The 26,588-nt window shown below is 42.9% G+C and overlaps 5 protein-coding genes across 9 annotated transcripts; all 5 read left to right on the forward strand.

Moving 5' to 3' along the window:
- The first annotated feature begins 1,113 nt into the window (after positions 1-1,113).
- Positions 1,114-3,848, forward strand: LOC101765678 (probable inactive purple acid phosphatase 28). The gene is made up of 4 exons (XM_004966065.3): positions 1,114-1,400; positions 1,507-1,657; positions 2,531-2,922; positions 3,157-3,848. The coding sequence occupies exons 1-4, from the start codon at positions 1,221-1,223 to the stop codon at positions 3,613-3,615; spliced, it is 1,182 nt and encodes a 393-aa protein (XP_004966122.1). The 5' UTR covers positions 1,114-1,220; the 3' UTR covers positions 3,616-3,848.
- A 1,011-nt stretch (positions 3,849-4,859) lies between these two features.
- Positions 4,860-9,311, forward strand: LOC101766092 (GATA transcription factor 20). Of its 2 annotated transcripts, none has more exons than XM_004966067.3 (7): positions 4,860-5,471; positions 5,572-5,658; positions 5,768-5,880; positions 6,596-6,727; positions 7,461-7,566; positions 8,207-8,281; positions 8,882-9,311. In XM_004966067.3, the coding sequence occupies exons 1-7, from the start codon at positions 4,989-4,991 to the stop codon at positions 8,957-8,959; spliced, it is 1,074 nt and encodes a 357-aa protein (XP_004966124.1). In that variant the 5' UTR covers positions 4,860-4,988; the 3' UTR covers positions 8,960-9,311. The 2 variants fall into 2 exon arrangements, with proteins under 2 accessions (XP_004966124.1, XP_004966123.1); XM_004966066.3 differs by having other exon boundaries at positions 4,861-5,471; positions 8,879-9,311.
- LOC101766780 (serrate RNA effector molecule) lies at positions 8,994-15,990 on the forward strand. The gene is made up of 14 exons (XM_004966068.4): positions 8,994-8,997; positions 9,115-9,154; positions 9,786-10,328; positions 10,418-10,503; positions 10,839-10,893; positions 12,602-12,676; positions 12,764-12,838; positions 12,946-12,993; positions 13,122-13,190; positions 13,271-14,074; positions 14,164-14,212; positions 14,941-15,170; positions 15,259-15,450; positions 15,605-15,990. The coding sequence occupies exons 1-14, from the start codon at positions 8,994-8,996 to the stop codon at positions 15,663-15,665; spliced, it is 2,331 nt and encodes a 776-aa protein (XP_004966125.2). The 3' UTR covers positions 15,666-15,990.
- Positions 15,991-17,567: 1,577 nt separating this feature from the next.
- LOC101755959 (disease resistance protein RPM1) lies at positions 17,568-22,044 on the forward strand. Of its 2 annotated transcripts, none has more exons than XM_012845107.2 (3): positions 17,568-17,647; positions 18,110-20,913; positions 21,399-22,044. In XM_012845107.2, the coding sequence occupies exons 2-3, from the start codon at positions 18,159-18,161 to the stop codon at positions 21,476-21,478; spliced, it is 2,835 nt and encodes a 944-aa protein (XP_012700561.1). In that variant the 5' UTR covers positions 17,568-17,647; positions 18,110-18,158; the 3' UTR covers positions 21,479-22,044. The 2 variants fall into 2 exon arrangements, with proteins under 2 accessions (XP_012700561.1, XP_012700562.1); XM_012845108.2 differs by lacking the exon at positions 17,568-17,647 and adding an exon at positions 17,654-18,009.
- A 311-nt stretch (positions 22,045-22,355) lies between these two features.
- On the forward strand, positions 22,356-26,502 carry LOC105913509 (disease resistance protein RPM1). Of its 3 annotated transcripts, none has more exons than XM_012845075.2 (4): positions 22,429-22,570; positions 22,777-22,898; positions 23,025-25,837; positions 26,097-26,274. In XM_012845075.2, the coding sequence occupies exons 3-4, from the start codon at positions 23,083-23,085 to the stop codon at positions 26,189-26,191; spliced, it is 2,850 nt and encodes a 949-aa protein (XP_012700529.1). In that variant the 5' UTR covers positions 22,429-22,570; positions 22,777-22,898; positions 23,025-23,082; the 3' UTR covers positions 26,192-26,274. The 3 variants fall into 3 exon arrangements, with proteins under 3 accessions (XP_022681601.1, XP_012700529.1, XP_012700528.1); XM_012845074.2 differs by having other exon boundaries at positions 22,433-22,570; positions 22,793-22,898; XM_022825866.1 differs by lacking the exon at positions 22,777-22,898 and having other exon boundaries at positions 22,356-22,570; positions 26,097-26,502.
- Positions 26,503-26,588: the final 86 nt, after the last annotated feature.

Consider the following 26,588-nt stretch of genomic DNA (forward strand, 5'->3'; position numbering starts at 1 on the left):
TCTACGACTCACAAGTCACATAAAAGGCAACATGGTAAACATCAAATTGATGCTAAAATAACTAATCTTGACGCCATGTCAGTGAGAAACTTCCAGAATAACTCACCCTTTTGTTGCTTTGCTGATCAGCGAAAACCAACAAACATACACTAATCCAAATGCCCTGTCTCAATCTGAATCTGAGCAATGGATGGGTTACGGGTTACCTGATTGCCGGCTTGAACGAGTCGTCTGTCAGAGATTTTCTGGCCGCAAGGCAAGTGCTTTTCTATTTGTGGATGGATTAGCCCAAGCACGTCCGTCTCCTAGTTACCTCTGCTGTATGCAACAGAAACCATCAAGAATCTGATCATGACTGAGGGATGTTTGAATCTTGAAGCTAAAGAACCTGATTATGACTGAGGGGATGTTTGAATCTTGAAGCTAAAGTTTAGTTCGTGTCAAATGAAATATTCGGAGGCTAACTAATTACACAGATGGAGGCTAAACGACGAGACGAATCTATTAAGCCTAATTAATCTATCATCAGCAAATGGTTACGGTAGCATATTGTCAAATCATGCACTAATTAGGCTTAATTAGGCTTAATAAATTCGTCTCGCTGTTTAGCCTCCATCTGTGCAATGGATTTTGTAAATAGTCTATATTTAATACTTCTAATGAGTATCTAAGCATTTGATGTGACATGGACCAAACACCCGGAGGGAGAGACGCAGCCGATCGTTGCTTGCTTTCGAAACTGGAAAGATGCAGGTTGGTCCCATTTACAGCACTGCTTGTCTCGACGGATTCAGTGGCAGCGAAACCCAAATCAATTCGACGTTGGAAACAGCATGTAGCTCACGGTGGTGTCCTAGTCGGTTGGCAATGCATACTACATTCTGAAGAACCGTTCCAAGCCTGAAGCCTGAAACAGACAAGTCAAACGGCCTAGCTGAATGCAAGCTGAACCCTGCAGCTGCAGGACTCTCTGCCTGCACCTGCATCTCAACGGCACGTTTCGTCCACGCTGCAGCAATGGCACGCGACAGTTGGTCAGGTAGTTAGTTGCTGGTCGGTTGCTTCCACCAAAATACAGTACAGGAGTAGCTGATGCTACCTGAATGATCCAGCTCTGTTTCAGTTTGGTTGGTATTGGGCATGGAGGCTGGAGCTGGTTTTGACTCTTCAAGAACGGGGGTCCTGCCTCCTGCGCTGCGCACTGGCAGGTGGAGAGACCGATGGCCGCGTCGCACGCGACGGCTCTCGTCGCCCTCCTTCCCCCCTGCCTGCTCGCGCTCCTCCTCCTCCGCTTCGCCACCGTGCTGGACCCGGACCCCGACGCCGCCGTGCCCCGCGTCAAGGCGGCCGCGCCACTCCCACTCCGCTTCCGCCATGACGGCGCCTTCAAGATCCTCCAGGTGAGTCGCTCGCTCGCTCTGCTCTGCTCAGGCCCTCCTCTCCGCTCCCCGTCTCGTCGGTTGCTGATCGATCTCGCTCGCTGGCTGCTGCTGATGCTGATGCTAGGTGGCGGACATGCACTTCGGGAACGGCGCCGCCACGCGCTGCCGGGACGTGTCGCCGGACGGCGGCGGCGCGCGCTGCTCCGACCTCAACACCACGTGGTTCCTGCGCAGGGTCATCGAGGCGGAGAGGCCCGACCTCATCGCCTTCACCGGTGCGGCTCCCCTCTCTTCTCCTCCTCCTCCTTAGAGCTACCTGCCGCTGGTGCGTGGCTTTGCTCCAACCTTGGCTGAGCTAGCCTCGCCGTGCTCAGCTCACCTCGCCAGGCTGCACAGTAGGATTGCCAATTCTGGGTGGGTAAACTCGATTTGGGCAGCGCTGGCCGTCGCCGGGCTCGATTGTGCTTGGAGGAGCTCGATTTGGTGGTTGTCGAGCTCATCTGTGCACAGGAGGGGAACTCGATTTGGTTGTCCTCGAGCTTTGCCAGCAGGATCTGTTCCGCTCCCGCCCAAGCTAATGCAGGCATGGCCATATATATTAGTAGCAGACTAGCAGTATACAGCAATACGCTCCAAAATGTAGCTCGGTGGCATTTGTTCGTCTGGTTTTGGAATAGTCGTCCCTAGGTGCATTCAGTATGACGGCTGGAGGTTTTAGTTATGCAGTGCAAGTTGTTTGTTGCATACTTGCATGTAAAGATGTAACTCTCAATACAATCTCTTGCAATTTATTGGTTTTCTGTGTGATGCAATGGAGATTTATTTAGAAATCAATGTGGGGTCATGCTTAAGGGTTTTCAAAACCAAAATTTTTTGCTGTGCTCGGGAATTTTACACCAAAATCACAGCCCATAAACTATTGATTTACATACTGAGAAAATTGTCGGTATAGCTCTATCAACCAAGCATGACTACTATCTTGGGTCGCTCCCTGCAAACTCTGGCAACATCTTATTCTGGCAAAGAAGTTCACGACTTACCTCTTTGAGTTCCTACACTAGTATTTGCTTTCCATCTTCTTCCTTTATGAGCAAAAGGGAGCCACTCTAGTTTACACCTAACTCTTCCATTGTTTCAATTTGGAACAGGGGACAACATATTTGGGGGCAGTGCAACTGATGCAGCAGAGTCACTACTCAGAGCAATCAGCCCTGCTATTGAATACAAGGTACCATGGGCTGCCATTTTAGGCAATCATGACCAAGAGTCAACAATGACCCGAGAGGAGTTGATGATGTTCATGTCTCTGATGGATTACTCAGTATCTCAAGTAAACCCCCCAGGCTTTTTGGTACATGGGTTTGGCAATTATCATATCGGCATCCATGGGCCATTTGGATCTGAGTTGGTCAACACTAGCCTGCTTAACCTTTATTTCCTGGATAGTGGGGATCGTGAAGTGGTCAATGGAGTTAAAACATATGGATGGATCAAAGAATCTCAACTTGTCTGGCTTCGTGCTACTTCACTGGAGCTTCAGGTACTTCTGATTATGATTGATAACCAAATCACAAGCATTGAGGTTTCACTGTTGTGTTGAGCACATTTAGTGTATCTGATTCTCTCTTCTCCTACTAGCAGAATGCATGCTAGCCACTAGTATTTAGAGATCATTGACTTATTTGTTTATTGGCATTATCTTGAAATAACCAACACTGCATTTCAGAATGGTTGCTTCTAAGTAGTAACTTATATTTTTACATTTATTTGACAGAAAACTGTACTTGCCCCTGCATTAGCGTTCTTCCACATCCCAATTCCAGAGGTCCGAGGGCTGTGGTATTCAGGCTTCAAGGGTCAGTATCAGGAGGGAGTGGCTTGCTCATCTGTAAATTCCGGCGTCCTTAACACCCTTGTCTCGATGGGAGATGTAAAAGCCGTCTTGCTTGGTCATGACCATCTTAATGATTTTTGTGGTAACCTCGATGGGATATGGTTCTGTTATGGCGGTGGCTTTGGTTATCATGCCTATGGAAGACCCCATTGGCCAAGGAGAGCTCGGGTAATTTACAGTGAACTCAAGAAAGGACAGAGATCGTGGATGGAAGTTGAGTCGATCCAGACTTGGAAGTTGCTAGATGATGAAAAGCTTTCCAAAATTGATGAGCAGGTTCTATGGAGACGCAGTACAGATGATTCTGACCACAAAATTTTGTCAAGACCAGGAGCATAAGATTCAAATTCTGTATGCATCTTCTGTATTTATATGCTACGCTGTACAATATTTGTAACCAAGTACAGTACTCCACTTTTGTAGATTAGTTGATTGATTCTTGGAAATCCAGTCTGCCATGGACCAAGTTAGTTTTCACATTCAGTGTCAACACTGATATGCTAATACCCTGATTCAGGTTGTTGAAATTGAAACTGTTTTTGACTTTATTGTGAAGCTTGCAATTTTTTGCTCTTGTTCTAGCAATAATTTATATTATGTTCTTCTTTATTTGCAAGCAGTTCAGCCTTCTTTCTAATATCTCTTGCCGAACAGAGAATTTTGAAGTGTGGTTTTGCTTTGTTGTGTTTAACTAGTTAGTTAACAAGAACAGCAGCACATGGATTAGGACCGTCTGATAGTCTAAGGGCCTGGTTGAGTTCGACAGAGCTTTGGGATCAAGAATTTTTGGAGCCGGTTATTCCTAACTTCAGAATTCATGGATATATTTGGGTGAACCATGTCTTTGTTTTAGAATAAAAATATGTACTCAAGCAACATCTATCTTAGATTGCAAGCTCCTAAATTTGCCGTGTACCTAGGAGCTGGAGTCATGCCAACAGTGCCTGAACACAGATTTGCTTGGGAATTTGTATCCTCTCCGATCCCTTTCATGATCTATAAGTGGAACTTCGATTAGCAATTTTTAAAGTATTATTTAAAATTAAAATAAATAAAAGGTATGATGAAATTATCTTCATTGTAAATAACACTATTAATCATGGAAGAGTCCTCACATTTCCATCTATCTATTCACTCCGTAGAAAACTTGACTTGTAGTAATTTCATCATTCTCAAGATTCGCCAAACCCATTTCCTATATACGTTTATATGTGTGCGTGAGCATCTGCATCGACGTTTTTTTAAAAAAATTATGTCCCGTTGATTTATCTATTTTATTTATTTATTAATGATCAAAGTCGAGCAATTTGATTAATGGGAACTATAAAATGACTTATATTATTTTTGGTGCAGTGAGTAGGAAAATTGGTGCCTATATTTACACGTTGGAGACATGGTACTTATCTAAATAAAAACATTTTATCATGACCTAATCTACTGATTAAAAAGTTTTTTTTTTATCTCAAGGAAAAAGTCATTTAGGAACACACGTACAGCTAAAACCGTGGATCGGACGGCCGCGATCCGCCCACAAAACCCAGAGCGCACGGCCTCCCTCCTCCCTACGTCGTCTCCCTCTCGAGTCCATTTCCACCCTCCAAACCAAAACCAGATCGAAATCCTAGGGGCTAGGGTTACCCTCCACCCCCCATCCCCATCGTCCGTTCGGATCCGATCCGATCCCCCGCCGCCCAAGCCTTCGCCGCCCATCCATGTCCCACCACGACGGCAGCAAGCCCTACCAGCCCCGCCGGGGGCCCGAGCGGCACCCGCAGCCGGCGGACGAGGTCGCCGCGCCGCCTCCCGCCGCCGTGGCCCCGACGGTGGACCACCTCGCCGCTGTGGCCGCCGAGGCGGAGGCGCTGAACCGCTACACCGAGGAGCAGCAGCAGCAGCAGATGCTGCAGGGGCACGAGCAGGCGGGAGAGGACGAGGAGGAAGAGGACGGCGAGGAAGAAGAGATGGAGGAGGACGAGGACGAGCAGGAGGGGGGGCAGGACGGCGGCGTCGGCGCTGAGCACGTCCCCATGGACGCGGATGCTGCCGCGGCGGCGGCCGCGGCGGCTGCCGCCGGCGCGCAGATGGACCCGCATGGGTCGATGGTGCCTGGGGCCGTGCCGCCCATGGCGAACAACCAGCTCACCCTCTCGTTTCAGGGCGAGGTCTACGTGTTTGATTCCGTCTCACCTGATAAGGTCCTTCTCCTCTCCCAATGTCTATAGACGTGAACTTGCCTTCTCTGCCTGTAGGCAACGGAATTCGCTAGACTGATTAGAGTTTTGATTTCGTCTGCAGGTCCAAGCCGTTCTCTTACTGCTTGGTGGAAGGGAGCTGAACCACCCAGGGCTGGGCGCAGGGTCATCCTCTGGAGCGTACAATAAGGTTAGGACTTAGGACAAGTGATGGCGAGAGTAATGTAATGCTTGTGAATCATGTTTGGAAGACCATTCTGGAATGGATGATTCACATGAGTGTATTTGCTTCGCTTCAGAGGTTGAATTTTCCTCATCGGGTAGCATCACTGATGAGGTTTAGGGAGAAGCGGAAGGAGCGGAACTTTGATAAGAAGATCCGGTACAGTGTCCGGAAGGAAGTTGCTCTTAGGTAGGTGCTAGCTTTTTTGAATTTTGGCTGGGTACTCCATTTGTAATATCTGAAGTTCCATTAAGTTTGTTTTGTTGGAACTCACTAAACTTCATCGTATGTGGTCTGAAACAAAGGATTTGTCCTTTAGTAAGATGTCATATTTGCTTTGAAACTTATTACATTTCTTGTGCACATATGTTCTGAGGTAAGTAGTTGTTCAGGGGAAGATATGCATATCCTAACTCCCAAGTCATTTTCCAAGTTATTCTGATTAAATAGACCGATTGTTCATTGACCCTATTTTTGATGTGTTCATTCTTTTTTTAGTAGTGTCTATTAGTTGGTAGGGATTAGGGGCACATTGAATTATGAATAATGTAGTTTACTAACGGTGGACACTTTATACATGGAATTTGGAAGTCAACATAAACATATGATACTAAATCAGCCAATGTGGACTCTATTTACTATCTCTTTCACCCCTGTTATCATATATGTTGTACAAAAAATCGCGTAATGCCACTAAGTGGTGTGTTAAATAGTTTTGGGTTTTCGGTTACTTTATTTGTCTATCCTGTTTCAAAGGTTGTGGATTGCTGCTGTGGCATTTCTTGATCCAGATAAGATTACGATGTTATGTTGGATGTTTCAATGGGAGCTGTGTACTCCTCTTCATAGAAGGAGGTTATGCATAAACACTCTTGAGATTTATATTGGTTGCTTGTATTTGTAGGATGCAACGCAACCGAGGTCAGTTTACATCTTCAAAACCAAAGCCTGATGAAATAGCAGCATCAGAAATGGTGACTGCAGATGGCTCCCCAAATTGGGGGTCAGTGGAAGGCCGACCTCCATCTGCTGCCGAGTAAGTTACAAAGTGTTTCCAGTTTGCTCTTGGTTACATGTGTTTGACATATTCAGAAATATTTTGAGATGAATAAAATATGCTCGGTGCATATTTTCTTGGCCTTTAGAGTGATAGATACCATTGCTGTAAGGCTATTTATTTCATTGTAGATGGCATGAATTTTGGACCCTTGTTTGTTCTCTGCAACTATTACCAGAAATAAGCAGTAATCTGAGATTTAATATCGAAAATCCATAAACCATACTGTGGTTGCTGTTCAGATTGCTGGTTGACAGCATATCATGGTACTACCTCAATACTTCTGTGCTAGCTGCCACACCTGGGATGTTCATCTGTTACCCACATGATCTGCCCACCATCGTATCAACTGAATATAGTTGTGTTGGTAGATGTTGAAAGCTTTTTTATTCCCCTTCCTGACTATTCATGTGCATGGTTTAGATTCTCCTGCTGGTTGGTTCTGGTGGTTTGATAGGCCTGTACTGCACATAACGAGGAGTTTAAGGTCTTCCTCCTCCTGATACAAGCATGAATTGGTTACTTAAATTTAGGCTGGTGTACAACAGTACTAGGAAGTTTGGTATGGAAGACATTTGTTTGTACTTAACATAAGCGTATTTGTTCAATTTTTTTGTGGATATTATGTTTTAATATGGCATGAGATTGAAGTTATCTTTTAAATACCTCATTTCTGAATTGTTGTGATGACTGTCTTCTGTTATTCTTTCAGATGCCATCACTGTGGTACTAGTGCTACAGCTACACCTATGATGCGTCGTGGACCTGATGGACCAAGAACATTATGCAATGCTTGTGGCCTCATGTGGGCAAATAAGGTAGTTGTGAACGCTTAGTAGTACAATTGAGATTCCTGATTTCAGTGAGCATTGAAACTACAAATCTGTTTGTTTTTAGATTAGACTATGCAATGAACCACGATCCAGGCTATTATTCTGCTTTTAATATCCTGCCTCGACATTCTTGGGACTAAAATGCTCCTGCTGTTATTGTAAACTGCATAATGAACCCAGCATATGTTGTTACAATTGCCTTAATATTAAAAACCTTTTTTTCTTAAAAAAATCTTGCTGGGTCCTTAGCCTCAATAGGCGTAGTTTACCATCACGATGCTACACTTAGTTGTTATATGGCCCTGTACTTGGTAAAGCACACATCTGTCTCTGTTTATTTGTGTGCCACTGTAGTCTGTACCCAAACACTCTTCCGGCGGCGTTGAACGGTTTTGTGTCTGCTTTATGCTGCAGTAATAAATCACATATATTTTCTATTTGCTATAGAATTTGTTTCTTTTCTGTTTACTCTTGGGATTGCATTAGCATCTTTGTCTCTGACTTCATCAATTTCTGAAATGAGAAATTTATCTATGTTTTGTTCTGTGTAGTTTCTTCATGTTAATTAAGATGGTATTATGTAAACACAATTAAATCTATTGATGATCCATTCACATCTTTATAGGGTCTGCTGAGGGACTTGTCAAAATCTCCTGTGCCTCTTCAAGCTGTGCAATCAGCTCCTGTTCTAGATGGTGGTGTAAGTTTTTCTTTTCCCTGCACATGTTTTCAACCTAAAATTGGTGGAGAGTTTGTTTGGTTGAAACATATCCTATAAGCTGGAAGTGAAAATTGGCTCAGATAGTTGGTTCCTTATGTTATTATATCTAACAAAGCAATGCACCCTGCACGATCTGTCCTAGGGATGGTACCCAATACTAACAAAAAGCTAAAATTTTAGCCAAATTATGCCAATCCAGCTTAGACCTTTTTAATGTCGCCAAGTACATGATAACAAGCTACTAGAAAACTCAGTGGTAGGTGCGTGCCTTTGCCATCTATGTTTTTCTCCCAAAGAGACTTTAAATCAAAGCATTATATTTATTAATCTTCACCCATATAGAGGTATTGAGACATTGTCTTTACATTACTGCTGGTTAATTGTTAAAGTGGCAGCATTCTTCATAGTGTTTTAAGGACAGTATGTAATGGACTATCTTATCATGCTCTTCCAAAGTCTCTTTCACAGCTTCCATAACTTTTTTTTTTCCTTCTGGTTTGCCTCATTTATTTTGGTAAACTGTATGTCATCATGTTCTGAATCTGAAAACTTAAATTGCCCTTAACTCTTCTCCAGCAGAATGGAAGTGTCATAGCAGCACCTGGCAGCGAGCTAGAGAATCCTGCAGCAGCCATGGCCAATGGCCACGAGTCATGAGGGGAGTAGTGCTGTAGTGGTGTTCAGTTCAGCGATGGGTTAAAGCAACGAGGATCATCCTGGAGCAATCTCTGCAGTAGGCGGTCAACTGTTGTACTATAACTTGAGTGGGAACCTGCTTAGATATGGAATACTTTTTATCTTGCGTTGTGTAGGTTTTAAGAGCTGCGACAATGTTTTATCTCGTGGAATCATGTTTGCAGCCGTTGTTGCTATAGCAAATTTGTTTTTTCTTATCTTGAGGCGCGACTGTTGAGAACTGATGAAGTAAATTGCTTCAGTGTGAGCACTTGCGTGCTTGTAGATCTCAAAGCAGATGTTTGACCCGTGCATCGACGTCTCCTATTTCTCACTACTTTCTTTGCAGCCAGGTTTTTTTTCTTTGCCTCCAGTTGAGATGCATGGATATGGCTTGTTGGCTTGTAAGGGTGATTTCTGTTCTGGGTGCGAGAGCTCTTCAGGATTGAAAATTTGTTAGCATGGTTGTGGTTTCCTGGCTATTGTGACGCGTGAATGAATAATTTTTTATCAATTTTGGGCCATTAGTTTAATTCCTTAATGATCCCTTTCAAGAGTCCTGAATCCTAATCAAGTTACTTCTCTAAATTTCGTTGAGCTTGTAATACAGATTGGAATTATATCATTTCTCTGTCAGCATTATGGAAATATGAACAGCTCCATCATCGTTGATTCTGTGCAGAGGAGCGCTCGAGCACAGCTCATTTCGGACCAAAGGAGGGTGGAGTCATTCCTAAAACATATATTGATCTATAACCGTACACGTGTCCACCCGTAAACCTCCATGTTCCTAGCACCCGAGTTCCAGACGTTTCCGTTTGCTGCGCCGGAGACCTGACCTGCCTTCCCATCGGTCTCTCGGCTCCTCTCCGCTTCCGTCTCCAACCGCTCGACTCGATTGGACTCGGCTCGCACGGCTCCAAACCCTAGCCCGCGCCGCTCGAATGGCCGACGTGCTTGACCCCGCCTCCGACGCGCCGCGCGCGCGGCGCCCGCCGCCTCCTCCTCCAGACAGCCCGGAGGACCGCTCGCCGCAGCTGCCCCCGCCCCCGCCCGGCGGTCCCCCGGCGCCCAGCCGGAAGCGGAGCCGCTCGCCGCCGCCGCCTCCGTCCTCCCTCCCGCCGCCACCGCCTCCGCCTCTCGGCTCGTCGCGGCCGCAGAGGTACCGGGACCACCGCGGCGGCGGCCGGGGCGGGAGCAGCCCCAGCCCGCCGCCGTACCGGGGCAGCCGCCGCCACTCGCCGCCCAGGAGGTCCCCGTCGCCGCCGTTCAAGCGGTCGCGGCGGGACGACGGGTACGATCGCCGCGGGGGCCGCGGGAGCCCGCCGCGCTACGGGTACGACGATAGGAGGTGAGGGGTCCCGGCTCAGTCGTCCCTCGGGTTTTGCACGGCAAGTGTTCAGCAGGTGGTTTTGTGTCCTCACGAATTGGGTTGTCCAGGCGAGGTTATGACTACGAGCGAGGTGGAGGCAGAGGTGGGTATGACGATGACAGGAACCATGGCAGATATCCGAATCGTGCTCCAGGTGAGGACTCTTCCCCTCTGGCGAAGTTCAATTGTATTGTACAAGTCTTCAGAATATACAATTTAGAGCAGCACAGCATCAGGGAACAGATATGTGGGAATATTGTTCTTGTTAAGGAAACGTGATTAATTAAAAAACGGTGACCTGGTGTGACCTTACTCACAGTAGAATGCTGATCACCTAAACATCTCAACTTATTTGTTTTCTGCCTCCATATAGAAAGGATCAGAGGAAATTATGCAATGGAAGCTATTTTATCTTCACAACTTGTGTGACAAATGATACCTTGCTATTTGCTCACTGATTATCTTTTGACATGCAACTTTGATACCCAGATTGGCATGATTCAGGGTATGGGGCGGCCAATGATGGTCCAGGGATCACCCAGAGGTACTATTGATGTATCTACGAGTCAGACATCTTTTGTTAGCCAATTCAAATTTCGTGTTCCTGGGCATTGGTGCTATAGCTGTGTAGAATCTTCAGAACTTACTTCTGCTCTTTGAGAATTTGAATCAAGCCTTGCCCTGTCAGATGCTCTATGCATTGTTAACGGATAGAGAATATTCTCAGAAAATTCTCCATGTTTGATGTTTGAAACAAAAGTGATCCTTTGAGCAACACGAGTATGGAGTTCAGCAGAAGATGTGAATAGTTTATTGGATTGAGTTTCTTTCCACTGGAAGTGTAGTTTGTACTTTATAACCTAGTAACTCTTATTACCCACCACCAGCAAGCCTTGTACTCTCTTTACAGTTTGTACTACTTCAACAAAGAGCTTCCCCCAGTATATCTCCAGTGTATGTATATGTTGAGATGCATCTATATACTCAAAAGTAGAGTCAGCATATGTTTCGGATGCAATCAAATGGAGAATCTGATGAGAACATTCTCTATCCGTTAACAACCAACACGGCAGAGGCTTTATTTGGAACTCTCAGTGTTCTTTTTTCGCACTTTTTTTTTCTGCCAGATATGAAGCTGTTCATACATTTATATTGACAACTCCGCATATTATTAACAGCACTTACGAGATTTGTACTTCTGAACAATTGTTCCTGCATTCAGTTTTACCCTCTCTCCTTCTTACTTGCATGTTGGCATTTCCTCATTCTGCATTGAAGCTCCTGGTAATTGATGATTCTTGTTCAGAAGAGGGACATGAATGTTATGCCCTCTTTTGTCAATGATAGCCTGAAGCATATAGAAACACTTTAACACCCCCCCCCCTCTCTTGATTCTTTTTGTTGCTGCACAATTTTGCTTGACAAGTTTGTGCACTGCTGAGTGTTGAGTCGTACTTCCTCTGCTCTTTCTTATTTAATGTGCTTGAGCTAACTCAAAAGGAAAAGCACAACATCGCCATGCCCTTGTTAAACTTGTTTTCTCTTGCCGCCTCTATAATTTTGTTTTTCTCCTATGCCACCCATCTTTGATTTTATTGACCAATGAACCATATACTAAATGACATGACATTTTACAGATCTCTTTGAATTCTATAACGTCAAATGAAGTAAAAGAATGCTTTCCACTCTAAAAATCAAATATGAATGAAAATACACTCTGTGCTTGTAACGCCTTCAAATGTTGGAATTGGGAACCGATAGAATAGGATCAAATAGATTGTGATTGAGCTCCTTGTTACTCTGGCAATTCTCCCAAGTTTTCGTAAAAAGGCATTCTAATATGAAAACCTCACACGAACTAAGTGTGAAAGTGGACGCATGCTAACTTGGCAAGTGAATAAAACTACAAAAATCAACTCTCTTATTTTGAAACTTTTGGGTTTGGGCAGGCTTACAGTATACCTCTCAGGAAGTCAGAGGTATTCATTTGATGAGATGTTTGAGTCATTCTTCCCCTTGCAATGAAACAAATCAATGATTTCTATTGAAGATTGAACTTGCTAGTGCTTATATACCAAGTTCTCATCCATACCATTTTATCAGTTTCTATATGAGCAGACATTTTTTCTAATTTTTCTTTTTGTTTCAGTCTCTGGAGCTATCCATCCTAGCATCTCAAACAAAAGTTTTTAGAACATAATTTTAGTTTGTGGGGATTTTTTTTGGTCTTACGTGATTATGAATCTTTCCAGGGAAGGTTTGATGACATACAAACAGTTCATGCAAGTTCTAGAGGATGATATTTCACCAAGTGAAGCTGAACGCAGGTAACGAGTAATGAAAGTACACTTTGAGAAACATCATCCCAAGTGCTCTGTTTTGTTTCTTAATGATTTCTATGCTTGATTAACCAGGTATCAAGAATATAGAACTGAGTATATCACTACTCAAAAACGTGCTTATTTTGAACTCCACAAGAATGAGGACTGGTATGTTCCAACGGGTTTAATTTTAGATCCTAATTTTACTTTACAGTAATGCTGAGTTACATCTGGTGCTGAAACTTAACTGTCCTTTTGTTTTCTTACACTTGCAGGTTAAAAGACAAGTACCACCCAACCAACTTAGTATCTGTTATTGAAAGGTGGAGTTACATTCTGTGTGAATATTCTTGTGTGGACTTAGGCCTTGTCGTATCTAGAAAACATTACATATATTCTAGAAAGAAATATGGTTCCAGCTCATCTAAAAAGTTGTTTTCTATTCACGCAGGAGGAACGAACGTTGCAAGGTTATGTCAAAGGATTTCTTTCTTGATTTGCAAAATGGAACTCTGGACCTGTGAGTTTATGCTTGCATAGTTTGTTTTACAATGTGTTTTTTTGGACAACATGTTTATATCTTGATATCCTGTGGAACAGAGGCCCTGGAATAACTGCAGGTGCAGCAAGTAAACCAGGAAGCGGTGGTGATGGAAATTCTGACGACGATATGGATGGTGACAAGAGAAGAAAGCAGGGCAAAGATTCCTCTAAGGGAACAGATTCTCTTTCTGGTGCCCCCAAAGCTCATCCAGTTAGTTCCGAATCACGTCGAATTCAAGCTGACATAGAGCAAACTCTAGCTCTTGTGCGTAAGCTTGATGCTGAGAAGGGCATTGAGGGCAATGTACTTTTGAGTGGTGATCATGACAAGTCAGATGGCGACAAATCACATATTGGATCCATGGGACCTATAATTATAATCAGAGGCTTAACGACTGTCAAAGGCCTGGAAGGTGTTGAGCTCCTAGACACTATTCTGACCTATTTATGGCGTATTCATGGTGTTGATTACTATGGCACCTCAGAGTCACATGAGGCAAAAGGCCTTCGTCATGTGAGAGTAGACAATAAGACTTCTAGCACATCTGATGTCAATGCTGCTGATTGGGAGAAGAAGTTGGATACTTTCTGGCAGGAAAGACTGAATGGTCAGGACCCTCTGGTCATACTAACTGCCAAGGATAAAATTGATGCAGCAGCTGTTGAAGTTTTAGAGCCTTATGTCCGGAAAATCAGGGATGAAAAGTATGGATGGAAATATGGCTGTGGAGCCAAGGGCTGTACTAAACTTTTTCATGCTCCTGAGTTTGTCCACAAGCATTTGAGGCTCAAGCACCCGGAGCTTGTGTTAGAGTCGACTTCAAAAGTTCGAGAGGATCTTTATTTCCAAAACTACATGAAGTATGTATACGTGATGCTCTATTTACAGCTTAAAAAAGTATGATTAAGTTTAGGAGGTGATATTTATCTAGTCCTTCCATTGTGAACAGCGATCCTAATGCACCAGGTGGAACGCCAGTTATGCAACAGTCTGCACCAGTAAGAACAACACACTCCATTTTCTTGCCTTAAAAAATTCATAATCTGCAAATTTTAGCGTGCTATTCTGACATGTCGCATGTATCTGGTCTTAATTATTACGGCTTCAGTTAAAGTAGGCTGTTCTTCTCAGGGGGACATTCTCTAGGTTACTTATAATCATTTTATGGGTCATTGTGCTTTCACACAATTTAGTCTACACTAGAATTTCTTTCTTCCTTTTAGTGATGAACATTGTATTGTTTGTTCCTTTTTGTTATTGGTGGTCTGGCCAATTCCTCTGAACCAGAGCTTCAATGACATTGCCAGCTTCTGAGGGTGAAGCATTATGTCCTTTTTGATCTCATGAATTGTTATGTCCTTGGGGATGTAGCAGAGATGCCTGCATGTTGGGGATCTTGAATAGATGGTTAACTGCTTGCCTGCTTGGGTGAGAGTAACGAAGAATGGCGTAATATTTAATAATCTGGGTGGAATTAATATATCTCTCGACTGAAACAGTAATCAATTAGTGAGTTACATCAACAGTCTCTGGTTTCTGGACCCTCTGCTAAAAAAGTGGGGTTTATCAAACTTAGAGCAGAATATTTTGTGAATATAACTATAGTGCTGCTGGCAAAAATAAAAATAAAAATTGAGTACAGGAGACTGCAGCAAAATTTGATGCATATTGAACTGTCAATTTGGGTCCGAGATCCTTGATGCATGATGCAACTTCTGATTTTCAGGACAGAGGAAGACGGAAACCTGGCATGGACAGTCGTCTGAGATTTGACCGTGGCAATAACAAGGACAATGATAAGGCAGAGGGAGGCCGATATGGTAGAGGTGATCGCTCTCCAAGCCGTGATGGGCCTGATGATCAGATGTTTGATGCTTTCCGTGGACGGGGCTCCAATGCTCCTTTTGTTGCCGAATTCCCCCCTCCACCAATATTGATGCCTGTACCTGGTGCTGGGTAAGTGTAAAGGCAATGCATTTCAGTATGTTTTGGTTGAAATTAGGACCGCTCAGTGGCTAACTAGTGTCGTTGCTATTGTTTTCAGTCCCTTGGGACCATTTGTTCCTGCACCTCCAGAGATAGCAATGCATATGATGAGAGAGCAAGGGCCACCTCCGTTTGAACCTAATGGTGCACCTCATGGGAACACAGGAATGCTCGGGCCGATGATGGGTGGCCCGGCACCTATTATAACTATGCCTCCAAATTTCCGTCATGATCCTCGCCGTCTACGAAGGTTAACACTGAATTCCAGACTCTCTGTTTTCTCTTGTTTGGTTGCTCTAATGTGCATCATGCTGTTTTGTTGCTGAGAAGGAAAATTATTCTTTTGGGCTACTGTTTTAAATAACATCATGCAACTCATACCTGTCTTCCCATATCGGTTGCAGTTACAACGACCTTGATGCTCCTGACGAGGAAGTGACTGTCCTTGACTACAGAAGCTTGTAGGCTCCAGCATCCCCAGACGCCTAAGGTTTTCCCGTGCTCTCATTGGAGAATAGGGGTTGTGTTTCTCTCTAGAGTCGGAGATGGAAGGTTCATGAACAAGTAAATCAATTTTTGGGTCACCTGTAGCGTGTTAGATTTGTTGTGGCTTGAATGTGGTCAGAACTTCATATTTGCTCTTACGTTTGTTGAACTGTGCTCGTGCATGCACTGCAGTTACAACAGTTGTTGGCCAAGTATTTGACATAATGCTGTATTGTCATTCACAACATTTTTTCCGATAAATGAGGATTCGACTGAATAAATATAGGCATTTTATTAGTGCGAACGGTGTATACTTCCGTGCCTGGGTTTGCGCTGTTTTCCATCGACGATTTGTCGCAGTCAGTGGTTTAAATGAACGAAGACTTCTTGTACTGGGTGTTGTCAGTGCTTTAAAACGAAGACTTCTTGTACTGGGTGGAAGCCTGGAAGGGTGTTGAACAAGGGACAGGTTTCAAATCAAATATTGATTTGATTGTGAATTTCTGGTAACCCATTTTGTTTCTCTAAGCTGGATGCCTACGTGCTGACTGCTGAGCGCCCCTCCAGAAGCGACGATATATTGTAGAAACCGGCGGCGAAAAGGTTGAACAAGCATATTTTTCATTAAACAAAAACAGCTGGATATAACATCCTAGTATGTGTTATCTACTATAATGGAAACTAAGTTTAAATAAGAACGTGGCAATAAAAGCTGATGCCTCGGTGCTTGTACCTGGAGAAAAGTGGATGGCCCACTTGTAGGTCACACATGGAAGTTATGAGGTGAAGGAATATAGTACTCTCCCCTCCCAAATTTCTACTCATTTTTTTCATTTTTTTTCTTTTCTAGTATATAAGTTTTGCAGCTTTTCTAGGTACATAACTTCTGCTACGTAACTAGACATACAAAAGTTTCGCTTGCTACGTAACTAGATATACAAAAGTTTCGCTACATATCAAGATTTATATCAAAAGTTTTGTATCTAGAAAAGTCAAAACGAATAGTAATTTGGGACGGAGGAAGTAATATTTAATTAAGGGTATTGTTTGCGTCCGGACGTCCGATGGGAAAATTCCCATTAAGACGCTCCGTTGCAACATCAAAATAAAACATCTGTAACATTGAAAATATATGGTTGCAACATTGAAAAATATGCGAAAAAATAACTACGTTGTTCGACTCTGGATAGAAAATTCCTGCCGCAACATGAACATTTTGTTTTATGCAACGTTCATGGTGAAACCTGCGTAAACAATAGTTGCAATATTGATGCTTAACTATTGCAATATATGTTGAGCCGTCCGATTTTTTATGACTACGGACGTCAGTTTGCAGTATTACCGTTTAATTAATATTAAATTTTTCATAGATGTTGATTCTGCTGGTAATGTTCGTTACTCGGCACGAGTGCTTATCTTTCCATATGTTTGTTTTAGATTTAGTCAGTTACTGTATTTTAAAAAGATATTGCTTTTGTTATTGTCTACTGTGTAACGTATGGTCCATAATGGAACTTGCTGCAGTTAAAGGGATGTTTGGATAGGGTGCTAATTAGAAGGGCTAAACATGAGCTAATTATAAAACTAATTGCAGAACCTCTGTGCTAATTCGCGAGACGAATCTATTAAGTCTAAATAATCCATCATTAGCAAATGTTTAGCACCATATTGTCAAATTATAGACTAATTAGACTTAATAGATTCGTCTCGCGAATTAAACTCCATCTGTGCAATTAATTTTGTAATTAGACTATATTTAATACTCTAATTATCATCTAAACATTCGATGTGACATTTACAAGCCGGGGCTATCCAGCACCCCCTAAATTGAAAATGAAGCATCGCTTGTGATGTGATATTTGGGGGATCCAACTTGATTTAGCACACACTGTGGCTTGTTTTTATTGTCCTCGATTTCTTTCGGTTTCTTTTCTCGCCGTCTTGTTCCTCTGCTTGTTGAGGTGAGCACGCACGCTTTCTTTGCTCGTTCCTCCTAGTCCCTACCCGCGAGGCTGCGACCTCTTCTTGGGGTGCTAAACCATGGAGACAGATAGATTGCTCCTCTATTGCGCGGTTGTGCTCGCTGTTTAGGCCTACCCTTATCAACACGTAGGAGCAGGACCATGCCTTGTAGCTCTGTTGTGAGCAATTCGTAGAACAGCTTATGGGCATCTGGCAAGGTCAAATCCTGGGTTCTTGTTCCATGATTGTCCTCATAGATACATGATGAATCCGGCTGCTGGTCTCAGGAATTTAAGCCTGGTTCTTCGCCTTACACACTGAAACCTCCGTTTGCTAGTCGGTCAGCAGGGCCCTTCCTCTTGTTAGTTATCTCACAGCCGTTTGATGTTTACTTCCGTTTTGAGCAAAATTCGTGTGATGCTTCGGCTAACTCGCTGTTTATGAATTTCCAATCGTTGCAGACTGCGTCTGAATCTTGTTCGAAAATATATCAGCGAGGTGAAGGCAAATATGGCAGATGCGCTCTTTGTTGTTCTAAAAAAGGTCGCTCTTTCCCTGGGAGAAGGGGCACTGACGAAGATTGCCAGTGAGGTGGTAGAAGCAGCGCCGATTTTGACGGATTTTGAGCATAGCGTGAAACAAATCGAGGGCGAGCTCTCGGTTATGCTGGCCTTCATTGGGCAGGTTAGAGCGCAGAAAGCCGCTGACAGGGCATTTGATGCGTGGTTGGACCAAGTTAGAGATGTTGCCCATGAGTTGGAAGACATTATTGATGAGTATGCTTACCTTACTGTGCAAGCTGCTAATACAGGCAGCTTCTTCAAGAGAAAGTTCCATCAGGTCAGGAATTTTGCTGCATGGCAGAAATTACCAACCCGGATCAGTCAAGTAGAAGCTCGAATTCGGAGGCTGGCTGAGATGAGGAATCAGTATGGCATTTCGGTCGGTGAGATAGACAGGAGTGACAAGTTGCAGATTCCCAATCAACTCTCTGTGTCGGATTCTGCTTACTTAACTGATAACTCTGAAATAGTGGGGCATGCTGATGAAATTGGGATATTGACACAATGGCTTCTTGAGGAGAAACAAGACCGGACTCTAATTGCCATAATAGGTATGGGGGGTTTGGGCAAAACAACTGTTGTGAGCAGTGTATACAAGAACCAAAAGATCAGGAGAAGTTTTGATTGCCACGCATGGGTTACTGTGTCCCAGACGTACCAAGTCGAAGAGCTTCTGAGAGAAATCATAAGTCAGTTAATAGAGCAGAGAGCAAGTATGGCAAGTGGTTTAATGACCATGAGTCGCATGAGACTGGTTGAGAAAATACAGAGCTATTTGCGGGACAACAAATATTTGATCGTCTTGGATGATATATGGGACAAGGATGCTTGGTTATATTTGAACCATGCATTTGTGGGAAATAACTGCGGGAGTAAAGTGCTGATAACAACTCGGAGAAAAGATGTGTCTTATTTGGCAGCTCACAACCGCATAATTGAACTTAAAACTCTTAACTATGCTGAATCTTGGGAACTATTCTGCAAAAAGGCGTTTTGTGCATCGAAGGACAACATATGTCCTATGAATCTTAGATCTTTGGCAGGGAAAATTGTTTACAAGTGTCAAGGATTGCCACTTGCTATCGTAATCATTGGAAGTATTCTGTCGTACCGTGAATTAGATGCACAGGAGTGGTCATTTTTCTACAACCAACTTAGCTGGCAGTTAGCTAACAATCCAGAGCTCAGTTGGATCTCCAGTGTCTTGAATTTGAGCTTGGATGATCTCCCATGTCATCTGAGGAGTTGTTTTCTTTACTGCAGCCTGTTTCCTGAAGATCACAAGATTAAAAGAAAATTGATAGCCAAGTTATGGATTGCAGAAGGCCTTGTGGAAGAGAGAGGGGATGCAGCTACAATGGAGGAAGTTGCTGAGCATTACCTTGTAGAGCTAACTCACCGTTCTCTTCTTCAGGTAATAGAAAGGAATGCAAGTGGAAGGGCGAGAACATTTCTTATGCATGATCTTGTGCGAGAGGTAACCTCAGTAACTGCTCAAAAGGAGAAGTTTGCTGCCATACATGGCACTGCTGGCGTAGCCCATGTTTCCCAGAAAGCCCGTCGCTTATGCGTCCAAAAAGTTGTTGATTCCCAAAATTATTTAGCAAGTTCACATCTACGATCATTCATTTTGTTTGACACTGTAGTGCCATCTTCCTGGATATATGACGTCTCATCACATTTCAGGCTGCTGAGAGTGTTATGTCTAAGATTTACCAATATTGAACAAGTGCCAGATGTGGTCACAGAACTATATAACTTGCGTTATCTGGATATTTCATACACAAAAGTCAAATGGATATCGCCCTCATTCAGAAAACTTGTGAACCTACAAGTTTTAGATCTCCGATTCAGCTATGTGAAGGAGCTGCCTTTGGAAATAACTATGCTAACAAATTTACGTCATTTACATGTTTGTGTAGTCCACGATATTCAAGAAAGATCATTGAATTGCTTCAGTGATACAAAATTTCGTGGCAACATTTGTGGTCTAAAGAATCTTCAAGCTTTACATACTGTTTCAACCAATAAAGATTTGGTCTTACAGCTGGGAAATTTGACAATGATGAGAAGCTTGAGCGTTATGAAAGTGCGGCAAAGCTACATTGCTGAGTTATGGAACTCCCTGACTAAGATGCCTAACCTGAGCAGACTGCTTCTTTTCGCGTCTGATATGGATGAGATTCTAAACTTGAAAATGTTAAGGCCGCTGCCAGATCTGAAGCTCCTCTGGTTGGCAGGAAAGTTAGATGGAGGCACGGTCCCATCGCTATTTTCTAAGTTTGAGAAATTAACACTATTAAAAATGGACTGGACTGGTCTGAAGAAGGATCCTATTCGCTCCTTCTCTCACATGTCAACTCTAGTTAATCTGGGGCTCCGTGGGGCATATGGTGGGGAACATTTATCTTTTTGTGCAGGATGGTTCCCCAAGCTTAAATATCTGCAACTTGCTGATATGGAACATCTGAGTTGCATTTTGATGGAGGATGGAACAATGATAGGTCTACATCATTTGGAACTTATTGGTTTAAGGAATATAAGGGCAGTACCCAAGGGTATCAAGTACATCAGGACACTCCATCAGATGTTTCTAACTGACATGCCGATGGAGTTTGTTGAAAGCCTGCGAGGAAGTGCCAGTCACATTGTTCAGCATGTAACTAACGTCCATATTTTTGACTCCTCTGATTCTGAAGCAGGTAATATCCATATTCTTACTATGCCAATTATGTGATGAAACGATTAATATAGTTGTCATAAAATATTTTCAAACAAGTACTGATTAGAAATGAAACAAAATAGGTAACGAATAATGTCTACAAAGCAGGTGCTTGCAAAGCTTATCAGTGAACTGGATCCAAACATTTATCTCATCTCTTTCCGTATTCAAATTAGGTTTTTACCATGTTCATATTAACGTCCTATTCAATTCTTATGGTATAAAAGGGCACCAGTGTTGGTCAGATATCCATACATAAATGATAAACTGTATCCACTTACTGTAAATGGATGTAGTTAAGTAAATCTTTTCAGTTTCCATTTTGTAGCCCCAATTCTCTGTTTCTGCATGAATGAATAATTGAAAAGAATCTCTCATTCTCATTCCATTTGTGAACTCCATTTTTCTCATCTTTAGACTTATTATTTATACGAAATTGTAAATACTATTTTGCTGATATTGCAGTGAATAACTTCATATTTTGGCCTCACCTTTCCAAGAAGTATGGCTCTGGTGCAGCTAAGTATGACCCTACAGCAGAATGAGGGTTCATCTGGAACTTGGCAGTTCGACGTGGGAGATTTCAGCAAGAAATTTGCAGTTCCTCTGTAGGCCAATCTTCTTGAGCATCGAACAGATCTTCAATATGCACTCATAGATTGATTCAAGCAAAATCCACCATTAACACATGGGGAATGAAGCACGTGGAAGTAAAAAAAATTTGTGCAATTTGCTGATAAATGCCCATCAGGGGAGAGAGGTCTAAGTCTGATGGACAACTAGAATCTAGTTACGATTCGCATGTCTCAGAGACTACTGGGAAGGCAGGCAGTGCTTGAGAGTGGCTCCCTTCTTTATGTGCCGAATAACGAACAGGGTTCTGTCCAGAGCAGGGTAACTATTACCTGCATGGCTGCATGCCGTGTTAGATGTGTGCTGTAGCTTAAATGGCGACAATTTTTCATTATTTGCTCTTGTGTTTGTTGATGAACTGCGAAGCCTAATGTAATCAGATTACAGACGTGTGATGTGTGTTTGTGCTCTTTGTTTGGTTGGAGTTGGACAATGCAACGGTGCCAATTTGATCGCATCCCCAATTTCACTCGTTCTGCAAGATTTGTATTTTCGGCTCCCAACTTTTAATTTCCAGCGATTGTTCGTGGCTATATACTATATATCAGTGGCTTACCAGTTATCAGTTATCACTATCACAAGGATACGATCATACTGGACATTGATCGAGCAATTTACAAATACCAACGTCAAATGTCAATTGAACGGGGATTTTTTTTTTCTGCAAGATTCGTGCAACTCCACCGCCTCGAATCCTCGATGGATGACAAATGTCCCACATATCCCCTTGATTTTGTAAAACCCGAGTTTGACTGCAGCAAGTTTTCAAAAAAAAAATGTTCTCTAATCTGGGCACCGCGTGCGGATGAGACCTGACCAGCCGTCGTTGACTGACTGGGGGCTCAGCAACCAGGAGAGATGGGCATTCTGGAAACGACGGTGGGCGCGGTCGTCGAGGCGGGAGGCAGCACCGCAGCAGGCTCAATACTTCAGTCGCGGCGGTCTCCGATCTTATCTTGGTCAGCGCCTCAGCGGCTCGTCCTGCTGCTCTGCTCGCCGCGGAGGTAGGCAACACTTCTTGCTCCTACTCCATACCTGGCCTATTTGGGAAAACTACAGTGCTACTCCACATCTGGAATTTCCATTTTTTCCCGCAATATCCAAAGTCTATGCTCATACATTATGAAATTGTTGGTTGGCATCAGGGATTCGATTTCTGTCTTCCCCTTATCTTCTTTATAGTAATTTATGCTTATTAATTGGACAGCAGACCTCTTTCCTTGTAGTTTATCTCACAACCGTGTGATTTGCTCTTTCCCTGGGGGAGAAGAGGTACTAGAGAAGATTGGGACAGAGGTTGTGGGAATCTCTGACTTGCTAACCTGATAGCAGGTCTGTTTCTCTTTTTGTTAATTCTCGTCCATTTGATGCCGTCTGGATCTGATGTTCATTTCATTTTGAACAAATCCATATGATGTGTTGACTAATCTGCCATTTATTAATTTCACATTATGACAGAGGTGTTCTTGAATCTTGTTCGAGGGGCATATATTTATATGACAAGGTGAATTCAGACATGGCAGATGCCCTATTTGTAGTCCTCAGAAAAGTTGCTCTTTCCCTGGGGGAACGGACGCTAGAGAGGATTGGCGCGGAGGTGGTCGAAGCGGCACCAGTTCTGACAGATTTCGAGCATAGCTTGAAACAGATCGAGGACGAGCTTTTGATTCTGCAGGCTTTCGTTGGTCAGGTTGGGCCGCACAAAGTTGGTGACAAGGCATTCGATGCCTGGCTGGACCAAGTGAGAGATGTTGCCCATGAGGTAGAAGACATCATTGATGAGCATGCTTACCTTGCTGCTCAAGCTGTGGATACTGGCAGCTTCTTTAAGAGGAAGTTCCGTCAGATAAAAAACTTCGTAGCATGGCAGAAGTTTACTAGCCAGATCAGTCAAGTAGAAGCTCGAATTCAGAGGCTAGGAGAAATGAGGAATCGGTATGGCATCTCGGTAGGTGAAATTCACAGGAGTAACAAGTTGAGGCACCCCAATCAGCTCTTTATGTCAGAATCTTCTTACTTAACCGATAATTCTGAAATAGTGGGGCATGCTGATGAAATCGAAAGATTGACACAATGGCTGCTTGAGGAGAAACAAGAGCGAACTCTGATTGCCATCTTTGGTATGGGAGGTTTAGGAAAGTCTACTATTGCAAGCAGTGCCTACAAGAACCAAAAGATCTCAAGAACTTTTGACTGTCATGCATGGGTTACTGTATCTCAGACTTATCAAGTTGAAGAACTACTAAGAGAAATAATAAATCAGCTGATAGACCAGAGAGCAAGCGTGGCAGGTGGTTTCATGACCATGAGTCGCTTGAGACTAGTTGAGGTAATACAAAGCTATTTGCGGGACAAAAAATATTTCATTGTCTTGGATGATGTGTGGGACAGAGATGCTTGGTTATTTCTTAACTATGCATTTGTCAGAAACAACTCTGGAAGCAAAGTGCTGATAACAACTAGGAGAATGGATGTGTCTTCTTTGGCAGTAGATAAATACGTTATTGAACTTAAAACTCTTCCGTATGCTGAATCTTGGGAACTTTTCTGTAAAAGGGCGTTTTATGCATCAAAAGATAACATATGCCCTGAAAATCTGCGGTCTTTGGCAGAGAAAATCGTTGCTAAGTGTCAAGGATTGCCACTTGCTATTGTAACCATTGGAAGTACTTTGTCATACCGTGAATTCGAGGAGCAGGAGTGGGCATTTTTCTACAACCAGCTTAGCTGGCAGTTAGCTAACAATCCAGAGCTCAGTTGGATATCTAATGTTCTGAATATGAGCTTGAATGATCTCCCTAGTTATCTGAGGATCTGCTTTCTTTACTGCAGCCTCTACCCTGAAGATTACAGGATTAGAAGAAAACTGATTTCCAAGCTATGGATCGCAGAAGGTCTCGTGGAAGATAGAGAAGATGGAACAACAATGGAGGAGGTTGCAAAGTATTACCTTACCGAGCTCACTCAGCGTTGTCTTCTTCGAGTCACAGAATGTAATGCATGTGGAAGACCTAGAACATTTGTTATGCATGATCTTGTGCGAGAGGTAACCTCAGTCATTGCTAAAAAGGAGAAGTTTGGTATTGCATATCGCGATGCTGGGATAACCAAAGTTTCCCATGAAGCTCGCCGCTTAAGCATCCAAAAAGGTGCCCAGTCCCTAAATTCTTTAACCAGTTCACGACTCCGCTCATTCATTTTGTTTGACCCTGAAGTACCATCTTCTTGGATATATGATGTTTTATCACAATTCAGACTACTGAGGGTCCTATGCCTAAGATTTGCCAACATTGAACAAGTGCCAGGCATGGTAACGGAATTGTATAATTTGCGCTATCTAGATTTTTCTCACACAAAAGTGAAGCACATACCAGTATCATTCAAAAAACTTAGGAACCTACAAGTTTTAGATCTCAGATTCAGCTATGTGGAGGAGCTGCCATTGGAAATAACTACACTAATTAATTTACGCCATTTATATGTGATTGTAATCCATGATTTGCAACAAAGATCATTGGATTGCTTTAGTGCTGTAAAAATTCTTGGTAATATTTGCCATCTAAAGAATTTGCAGACTTTACATATTGTTTCAGCCAATAAAGATTTGGTTTCACAACTGGGGAACTTGACACTGATGAGAAGTTTGGCTATAATGAAAGTGCGGCAAAGCTGCATAGCAGAGTTATGGAGCTCCCTGACAAAGATGCCTAACTTGAGCAGGTTGCTCATTTCTGCATGTGATATGGATGAGGTTCTTGACTTGAGAATGCTCAAGCCATTACCAAATCTGAAGTTCCTCTGGCTTTCAGGAAAGTTGGCAGAAGGTGTTCTTCCATTGATATTTTCCAAGTTTGAGAAATTGGCATTGTTAAAGATGGACTGGTCTGGTCTGAAGAAGGATCCTATTATCTCCTTCTCTCACATGTTAAACCTAGTTGATTTGCGGCTATATGGGACATATGGTGGGGAACAGCTAACTTTTTGTGCAGAGTGGTTTCCTAAGCTCAATTCTCTGCAATTAGCTGACATGGAACATCTAAATTGGATAGATATAGAGGACGGAACGATGATAGGTCTGTATCATCTGGAACTTATTGGTTTAAGGAATCTAAAGGCAGTTCCAGTGGGCATCAAGTACATTAGGAAACTTCACCAGATGTTTCTGACAGATATGCCAAACGAGTTCATACAAAGACTGCAAGGAAGTGACGATGACATTGTTCAGCATATACCTAATGTTCATATTTTTGACTCTTCTGATTCTAAAGCAGGTAATTTCCATTTTCTCTGTGTGCCAGCTACTTGTAAAACAACCAGTATAGTTGTCTTAAGTTTCTTTTCTGATGATTCAGGCTAGGAAAGATCAAATGAAAACATGTATCAAGGAATTACTATTATTGAAAAGTACCAAATGTTTGGAAATATTATTGGTTCACTAGATCAAAACATCTTGTTCTGCTTCTTTCTTATTCTTCATAGGTCTTTATCGGTATATATACCTGATAAAATACTGTTTTGTTGGTGTTGCAGTAAATACCTTCCATTTTGTGCCATACCTTGCCAAGAAGTACGGCCCTGGCGCAACCAAGTATGCCCCTACATACTGGGGCTCATCCAGCATTTGACATTTCGGTCGCAGCTTTCAGTAAGAAATAAATATGTAACTCCTTTGTAGACCAATCATTTGAAGAGTAAACAATATGCAGTCCCTCATGGTGCTAAAACTCTATATGAGATCGTTTTTTGTGTTGTGTATCATCCCTTGTTTGTGTTGTGCCTCATATGTGAGTTTCTCACTTAGCTCCTGATATGGTTTGCTACTGTCAATAAAGATAAACACAAGAAAAATTCAGCAGTTGCTGCATGGAGGCTGTAACTCGAGTTTTTTCGGCTGTGCTTCCTGAAAAATGGCTATCAGTAAAGTCGTGGACATGTGAAGGGATGCACTTGCATGCATGTTTGAGTGGTATTCCCTGTACAGTAGAGAGCAGATTACACCCATGTAGATGTAACCATACAAAC

The sequence above is a fragment of the Setaria italica genome, chromosome IV, assembly GCF_000263155.2.
Source record: "Setaria italica strain Yugu1 chromosome IV, Setaria_italica_v2.0, whole genome shotgun sequence".
Taxonomy (NCBI): Eukaryota; Viridiplantae; Streptophyta; class Magnoliopsida; order Poales; family Poaceae; genus Setaria; species Setaria italica.

What these genes read in the sequence shown, in the direction of transcription:
- LOC101765678 (XM_004966065.3), top strand. Translation starts at nt 1,221, where the DNA reads ATGGCCGCGTCGCACGCGACGGCTCTCGTCGCCCTCCTTCCCCCCTGC. An exon ending in GCGCCTTCAAGATCCTCCAG is followed by an intron (nt 1,401 to 1,506) that starts GTGAGTCGCTCG and finishes TGCTGATGCTAG; the next exon opens with GTGGCGGACATGCACTTCGG. An exon ending in CGACCTCATCGCCTTCACCG is followed by an intron (nt 1,658 to 2,530) that starts GTGCGGCTCCCC and finishes AATTTGGAACAG; the next exon opens with GGGACAACATATTTGGGGGC.
- LOC101766092 (XM_004966066.3), top strand. Translation starts at nt 4,989, where the DNA reads ATGTCCCACCACGACGGCAGCAAGCCCTACCAGCCCCGCCGGGGGCCC. An exon ending in CCTCTGGAGCGTACAATAAG is followed by an intron (nt 5,659 to 5,767) that starts GTTAGGACTTAG and finishes GCTTCGCTTCAG; the next exon opens with AGGTTGAATTTTCCTCATCG. An exon ending in GCCTCATGTGGGCAAATAAG is followed by an intron (nt 7,567 to 8,206) that starts GTAGTTGTGAAC and finishes ACATCTTTATAG; the next exon opens with GGTCTGCTGAGGGACTTGTC.
- LOC101766780 (XM_004966068.4), top strand. An exon ending in TACGGGTACGACGATAGGAG is followed by an intron (nt 10,329 to 10,417) that starts GTGAGGGGTCCC and finishes TGGGTTGTCCAG; the next exon opens with GCGAGGTTATGACTACGAGC. An exon ending in TTATGCAACAGTCTGCACCA is followed by an intron (nt 14,213 to 14,940) that starts GTAAGAACAACA and finishes TCTGATTTTCAG; the next exon opens with GACAGAGGAAGACGGAAACC.
- LOC101755959 (XM_012845107.2), top strand. Translation starts at nt 18,159, where the DNA reads ATGGCAGATGCGCTCTTTGTTGTTCTAAAAAAGGTCGCTCTTTCCCTG. An exon ending in CTCCTCTGATTCTGAAGCAG is followed by an intron (nt 20,914 to 21,398) that starts GTAATATCCATA and finishes CTGATATTGCAG; the next exon opens with TGAATAACTTCATATTTTGG.
- LOC105913509 (XM_022825866.1), top strand. Translation starts at nt 22,425, where the DNA reads ATGGGCATTCTGGAAACGACGGTGGGCGCGGTCGTCGAGGCGGGAGGC. An exon ending in CTGCTCTGCTCGCCGCGGAG is followed by an intron (nt 22,571 to 23,024) that starts GTAGGCAACACT and finishes ACATTATGACAG; the next exon opens with AGGTGTTCTTGAATCTTGTT. An exon ending in CTCTTCTGATTCTAAAGCAG is followed by an intron (nt 25,838 to 26,096) that starts GTAATTTCCATT and finishes TTGGTGTTGCAG; the next exon opens with TAAATACCTTCCATTTTGTG.